The 7,500-nt window shown below is 43.3% G+C and overlaps 2 protein-coding genes across 2 annotated transcripts in view; both read left to right on the plus strand.

The window, feature by feature from the left end:
* The window catches only part of glipr1b (GLI pathogenesis-related 1b), a 3,837-nt gene extending 3,726 nt beyond the window's left edge, over positions 1 to 111 (plus strand). The window contains exon 5 of the mRNA XM_083553109.1: positions 1 to 111. This exon is cut by the window's left edge and continues 110 nt beyond it. Within this exon, the coding sequence (XP_083409235.1) occupies positions 1 to 24 (24 nt within the window). The 3' untranslated portion in view covers positions 25 to 111.
* A 1,667-nt stretch (positions 112 to 1,778) lies between these two features.
* Positions 1,779 to 7,500, plus strand: part of LOC310732429 (cAMP-regulated D2 protein) — a 7,060-nt gene continuing 1,338 nt past the window's right edge. The window contains exons 1-8 of the mRNA XM_083552976.1: positions 1,779 to 1,805; positions 1,971 to 2,696; positions 2,830 to 3,031; positions 3,473 to 3,606; positions 3,906 to 4,033; positions 4,164 to 4,282; positions 6,004 to 6,144; positions 6,406 to 6,578. Of these exons, the coding sequence (XP_083409102.1) occupies positions 2,007 to 2,696; positions 2,830 to 3,031; positions 3,473 to 3,606; positions 3,906 to 4,033; positions 4,164 to 4,282; positions 6,004 to 6,144; positions 6,406 to 6,578 (1,587 nt within the window). The 5' untranslated portion in view covers positions 1,779 to 1,805; positions 1,971 to 2,006. The remainder of the gene's footprint in view (positions 1,806 to 1,970; positions 2,697 to 2,829; positions 3,032 to 3,472; positions 3,607 to 3,905; positions 4,034 to 4,163; positions 4,283 to 6,003; positions 6,145 to 6,405; positions 6,579 to 7,500) is intronic.

The raw sequence follows: 7,500 nt of genomic DNA on the forward strand, positions 1-7,500 counted from the left end.
CTTTACTTTTATGCAAGACACTGAAATCACTCAATAAACTGAATTTCATTTCAATTATTTTTATGATTATGGTTTTTATTATGATGATGATTAAAGCCAGTGGTGACGTGAGCTGACATGGTGTGTGTCGCTGACGTGTTGGACCGGTGCTGCCCTGCATCATCTTCTCATCACATCACTTCTTATAAAGAATCTGCACCTTTCATATCAACACATTTAAAACAGATAATAAACATGAGTGCGTCTGATTACGTCATGAATCTGAGAGTCTGATTACGTCCTGAATCTGAGAGTCTGATTACGTCCTGAATCTGAGAGTCTGATTACGTCCTGAATCTGAGAGTCTGATTACGTCCTGAATCTGAGTCTGATTACGTCCTGAATCTGAGAGTCTGATTACATCCTGAAGTCTGACAGTCTAATTACGTTCTGAAGTCTGAGAGTTGTGTGTTAAAGGCTCAGTTACGAAACATATTCACCATCTGCCGTTCGACTTACAACACTTACACAAACGCACGTTTGCATTTCACTGTATCGGCTATGCATCTGCTGAATGATGATGATGAAAATGATGCGGTTGCCATGGAGACGGCAGTATGTATAGCGCTCCGTAGGCAGTGGGGAAGAACAGCGTGAACAGATGAGTCATGATCTTAAAAAGCGGCATGTTTGTACTTCTGAGCAATCACGGTGTTTGTTGTGTGTGTGTGTGTGTGTGTGTGTGTGTGTGTGTGTGTGTGTGTGTGTGTGTGTGTGTGTGTGTGTGTGTGTGTGTGTTATCCCAAAGCAACTGGGTCTGACCTAATCTTATTCTTACATCATGTGCAGAAATAAAAGCACAATATTAAAACACAGACACACAGACACACACACACACACACACACACACACACACAGACACACACACACACACACACACACACACACACACACACACACACACACACACACAGACACACACATATACACACACACACACACACACGATGACACAAGGACATGAAACTGCATGTGGATCCACAGAAAAGAAATTAAATTCTAGAACAGATCTGATTATAATAAAGATTGTAGTAATTGTTTTGCTGCTTTATTTATAGCTGATGTTTGTTCAGATCTCATATTAACATGAACCTGAGTCTGTAAACCATCAACTTTACTCCAAGATCATAACAGCACACGTGTAGTTAATTATAAAGCTTGGGTAGATCAGACACCAGTCTAAATTCTACTCTCTGGTTATAAACTATAGTTTTTGTGGTGTTTATGAAGGTTTGGAGAGAAACTGTGAGAAGGAGAAGGTGTGATGAAGTTCATCGATCCTGTAAAAGAGACAGGAAACATTTAATGGTGTGCAGTTACACGACTTCAGAGTGCAGAGTTCACTTCAGTGTGTGTGTGTGTGTGTGTGTGTGTGTGTGTGTGTGTGTGTGTGTGTGTGTGTGTGATGTGCTTACATGTTAAATGGGAGGCATGTGAAAACTCTAAACAGTTTTATTAAGATCTCCTGCTGCTTCTAATCAGATTTGTTGCACAAAGGCCTTTCTGTGTTTGTGTGTGTGTGTGTGTGTGTGTGTGTGTGTGTGTGTGTGTGTGTGTGTGTGTGTGTGTGTGTGTGTGTGTGTGTGTTTGTGTGTGTGTGTGTGTGTGTGTGTGTGTGTGTGTGTGTGTGTGTGCGCGCGCAAACCTTATTGATGTCACAAGATATTTCATGGAACAGAGTTCATCCCTGCTTCACTCACTCAGTTTAGGGACTGAAGCAGAGCGAGCTGGACTCTTAAAGTAGAGATTTAGAACCGAGTAAACATGTAAGTACATCATAAAAGCTAACAGTGTGTGTGTGTGTGTGTGTGTTGTGTGTGTGTGTGTGTGTGTGTGTGTGTGTGTGTGTGTGTTGTGTGTGTGTGTGTGTGTGTGTGTGTGTGTGTGTGTGTGTGTGTGTGTGTGTAAAACCTCTCTGGGTTTTTTTTTAGTTTTGTTGTCAGCGTGAAATTCGTCTGGAGCTCATCATGGTTCGCTTATCGGTCGCTGGAGTAACCTTGCTAGTGCTGGTTTCCATGGCGATGGCAGTCTTGGTGTGTGGGGGGCAAGAGAGAAGCGAGGACTCACGACTCACACACACTCATTTAACACATAATCAGTATTACACTCCGCAGACTGGAGGAGTGAGGAGCATGACTTTTGAAAAGATGCCACGTAATGAGATGTTGGAGGAGCATCAGTACAGCGTGCAGGTTTCTGGGCAGGAAGTTCGTGATGTAAACCCTCATCCTACACATCAACCTGCCACCAGAACCCCTCACGCTGTACAGTCGGGTACGGAACACATGCAGGATAACGAGTGTAACGAGGTTAAGTGTAATGGTTACGGTAGCGATGTAAAGAATCGCTCTGGCGTGGAGATGAACGGAGTCACGTGGGATCACGTGTCAGACGTTATGCCGGAGTTCAGTGATGTCATACACACTCAAACTGAAGGCCCGCTCGTGTTCACGCTCTCCGGTCCGGTCCGTGGACTGACTCTGGATAAAGCTCACGTGTTTTATGGAATTCCGTACGCAGCTCCTCCTGTAGGCCCGAGGCGCTGGGCTGCTCCTGAACCCGCATCTCCATGGACAAAGACGTACGACGCCACGTTCCCTCGGCCGGCGTGTATGCAGACGTGTGCAGGGGAATTCTCAGAAGTGTGTCCTTACAAGGTAACCCTCTCTCCACCAATCACAGCAGAGATAACACCTGACTCTCAATATGGGATTATTATAGATTTCAAAAACACGCCTGACCCTCGTTACCGTGGTTACAGTGTCCTACCTGTGCGGTGTGTTTGTTCAGGTGAGCGAGGACTGTCTGTACCTGAACATATACGTTCCTGTGAGTGCGAATCTCTCTATGAAGGCAGCGACTCAACTTCCTGTCATGGTGTGGATCCACGGAGGAGATTTCATCGCCGGCTCCGCCTCCAAACCGCTGTACGATGGACGCTTCATCAGTAACTATAGCAACACAGTGGTGGTAAATTTGGAGTATCGTCTGGGTAAGAGACACCGTGAACACGATCAGGAGTAATGAGGTAGTGGGTGTGTCATGGATAATTTATATAATAAAATTATAAAATAATGTTCATGTAAATGATATCACATGCTAATTAGTGGGAGGGAACACAAAATAAATAATTTCATTTCAAGGAATTTTTGGGATTGAGGTTCATTTACTAATTCATTCTCTTCTCTACAGTAGCAGTAAATTATATACAGATTCTAATCAAGCTGCAGTGAATCACTGGCTATAAATGATCCCATTTACATTGTCTCCACCCACTAATTTGCATATTGAATTTTAAAAGATATTCAAAATTGTATATTTATGGAATACAGACGACATGTTATTTCACTCACATGAATTCCTCAGTAGAGCCTGTTGGAGGTCTGTGTGGACAGTAGCAACGCCTCTGTAAGTATTTATGGTTGTTGTACAGGAGCCTTTGGGTTCCTGGTGACAGGAAAAGATCCGGAACGATCCGCAGTGGGAAATTACGGAATTCTGGATCAGCAGGCTGCACTGCGCTGGGTCCAGAACAACATCGCTGCATTTGGTGGAGACCCGAAGAAGGTGTGTGTGTGTGTGTGTGTGTGTGTGTGTGTGTGTGTGTGTGTGTGTGTGTGTGTGTGTGAGTGTGAGTGTGTGTTGCTAATTACATGAGTCATGCTACTGGTTTGGTGGAACTTTGTATGTAAGATGTTTGGAAGGAGTCTCCAGTGTCAGTCCTCTGTACTTTGTAACAGTCATTGGCAAACAGAGAAGACAGAGGAGTTGAAATAGATTCCTAATGTGTGTGTGTGTGTGTGTGTGTGTGTGTGTGTGTGTGTGTGTGTGTGTGTGTGTGTGTGTGTGTGTGTGTGTGTGTGTAGGTGACTCTATTTGGAGAAAGTGCTGGTGCTCAGTCAGTGTGTTTACACCTGATGATGCAGAGCAGCGAAAATCTATTCCGACACGCAACCATACAGAGCTCGCCTTTCTCCATCCCCCTCAAAACCAGGTAACACACACACACACACACACACACACACACACACACACACACACACACACACACACACACAGAGTTACATTATCCCAGATCTTAGATGACAGTGATGAGGTGATGTGTGATGAGTGTGATATTGTAGGTGGGATGCCATGAAGTTGGGAAGGAACTTTCTGAAACAGACAAACTGCTCAGCGTCTGACCTGCAATGTTTACGCTGCCTCAGCACACACACCATCCTACAGGCCCAGGTTCAATCAGGTATACACACACACACACACACACACACACACACACACACACACACACACACACACACACACACACACACACACACACACACACACACACACTATAGATTACAGAGAATCTAAACAGGTCTGACTGTAGTGCTACTGTATCTGTGTTTGTGGAGGAGGTTACTATCAGAAACATCACACTGGTTGCTAAAGTGTGTTTGGAGAACTGGAGATGATTCAGCAGATACAGTGAAATCTGAAAGTCCCAGCACATGGTGTGTAGTTACAGCCTCCTCCATGCTCATGGTGTTGGTGTGGAACTAAAAAGATATCAGCACTCCACATTACCTACACCATCATCTTACACAACAACCTAAACTGTGGAGATCTCTTTTAGGAGGAGTTTCAAAACTCTGACACAAACCTGGACCATGAGATTCTTCTCAAAGTGCCTCAAGTATAAATCTTCTAGTAACATTGTCAGCCTGCTGAATATCATCCAGTAAGGTAGCTCAGATACTGCAGCGTGTCAGTGTGTAAACACACCCAAAAACCTCCTCTGTTATAGGGCACCAATACTTTTGTCCTTATCGAAAGGCTTGTCTTAATTATGTTGGATTAGATTTGGAGTCTGGTTCTGATCTGCTCATGAGTATTAAAAGATAAAAATTCGTGGACAGTTGTACGGCTTAAATATGATCCAGAAGGTCGATCCAAGGTCACCTTCGGGAAACTCAGGAGAGAAACGTGGGCGTGAACTGTATCGTACTTTTTCTGCAGCGGGAACTCTGTATTTCCAGTGTAAACACTCCTGAGAACAATTCATAGATACACATGTTCAACTTCAGTGAGATAAACAATGCCCTAGACTCCGGCCCACATGTGAAACGTCTCTCTGAACGACGCCAGAGACGTCTTTTACAAACGTCATTGTAAATGTTTTTACTCGTGTCATATCTGAATTTAATAATTAATATCGTCTTTTACACTAAAATGTTCTTTAGTTATTATTAGAGGTCGAGGGTCCCGATAGCAAAATCCCATACTGGTTGTTTTTCCGGCTTCTGGCCCGCAGTCTGGAGGCGAATCACTGACATCACACTCTGTTTTTACACGTGAGACTGCGCTTTATTACATTTATTATTTATTTATTATATTCATTAATTCAGATGTTCATAATCATTTTATTTTGCACATTTTCATGATTCAGTTCGGGGTTTTTTTTTTGTATTAAAGTTCAGTACTTCTTTTTGGAATTTTAGTTTTTTGTGCATTTAAAAGACTTTCGTTTGATTAATTGGTCAAATTAAATATTAGTATCAGTAAAATCCAATCTAATGATTTATTCCAATCTAATGATTTATTCCAATCTAATGATTTATTCCATTCAGCCACCAAACAAATGCAGATACACACATAAATGTTTTAGTTTTAATAGCAATAAATATGAAAAATGGTTATTATGATGTAATATTTGAGTTGATTGATGAGTAAATAAACAGTGAGTATTGATGATCTTTTCGGTGATGAAATAAAAATGGACGCTCGTTTGTCTGCACGGTGCAGAACAAAATAATCAACTAATCAGGCGCAAGGAGGCAAAATATTATCCATATTAAAGAAAAAAGAAAATGTTGTGGCACTCAGAAAAAGGTTTTGGGACTCCTGATTTATATAAACATGAAGATTTTCTGAACCCTGATGGAGATACACACTTCCCTCACCTCCTTTATTTTTTTGAAGGTTCTATAGTCATCAACCCGTTCCGCTTCCTGGAGATGTTTGAGACATGGGGGCCGTATGTGGATGGGGAACTGATCACGGAGCAGCCAATTGCAGCTTTCCAGAAGGGTCACTGGCAGAGTTCTAAACCTGTACTCATGGGTCTGTAGCACACCGAGCACTTTATCTTCATGATGTTCAGAGTGAAGTGAAGAGCAGAAGTGCAGTGAAAAGACCAGCACTGTGGGGAGAAGCTGGAGTTCAGATATTATTTACCTGTAACCGCATGTCTCCATGAGTTAGATTTATTAATGCAGATTTTGGATTTGAGAAAATTACATTTACATTCACACTTTTTTTCTATAGTTTCATTTATATAGAGTTTTATAGACGTTTAATGGAGTTTACTGTACATTTCTACAGGAACTACTTCTGAAGAAGGCGTGATCTTTGTATACAGAGCTTTTAATGGTTCAGTGTCAGTGTTGGAGTGTATCATCTACACCACCGCCATCTTCAAACAGCACACACTCAGAGTCCTACAGAAGTACCTTCCTATCTACAGTAAAGAGGACAAACGGGCGATGCTGTCTCAGGTGAGGTCCTGTCCCAGTTAAGATCCTGTCTCAGGTGAGGTCCTGTCCCAGTTAAGATCCTGTCTCAGGTGAGATCCTGTCTCAGTTAAGATCCTGTCTCAGGTGAGGTCCTGTCTCAGGTGAGATCCTGTCTCAGGTGAGGTCCTGTCCCAGTTAAGATCCTGTCTCAGGTGAGGTCCTGTCCCAGTTAAGATCCTGTCTCAGGTGAGGTCCTGTCCCAGTTAAGATCCTGTCTCAGGTGAGATCCTGTCTCAGTTAAGATCCTGTCTCAGGTGAGATCCTGTCTCAGGTGAGGTCCTGTCTCAGTTAAGATCCTGTCTCAGGTGAGATCCTGTCTCAGTTAAGATCCTGTCTCAGGTGAGATCCTGTCTCAGGTGAGGTCCTGTCTCAGTTAAGATCCTGTCTCAGGTGAGGTCCTGTCTCAGGTGAGATCCTGTCTCAGGTGAGGTCCTGTCTCAGTTAAGATCCTGTCTCAGGTGAGATCCTGTCTCAGTTAAGATCCTGTCTCAGGTGAGGTCCTGTCTCAGGTGAGATCCTGTCTCAGGTGAGGTCCTGTCTCAGTTAAGATCCTGTCTCAGTTAAGATCCTGTCTCAGGTGAGGTCCTGTCTCAGTTAAGATTCTGTCTCAGGTAAGGTCCTGTCTCAGTTAAGATCCTGCCTTAGGTGAGGTCCTGTCTCAGGTAAGGTCCTGTCTCAGTTAAGATCCTGTCTCAGGTAAGGTCCTGTCTCAGGTGAGGTCCTGTCCCAGTTAAGATCCTGTCTCAGGTGAGGTCCTGTCTCAGTTAAGATCCTGTCTCAGGTGAGGTCCTGTCTCAGTTAAGATCCTGTCTCAGTTAAGATCCTGTCTCAGGTGAAATCCTGTCTCAGTTAAGATCCTGTCTCAGTTAAGATCCTGTCTCAGTTAAGATCCTGTCTCAGGTGA

Source organism: Silurus aristotelis (assembly GCF_946808225.1).
Source record: "Silurus aristotelis genome assembly, chromosome: 10".
Classification (NCBI taxonomy): Eukaryota; Metazoa; Chordata; class Actinopteri; order Siluriformes; family Siluridae; genus Silurus; species Silurus aristotelis.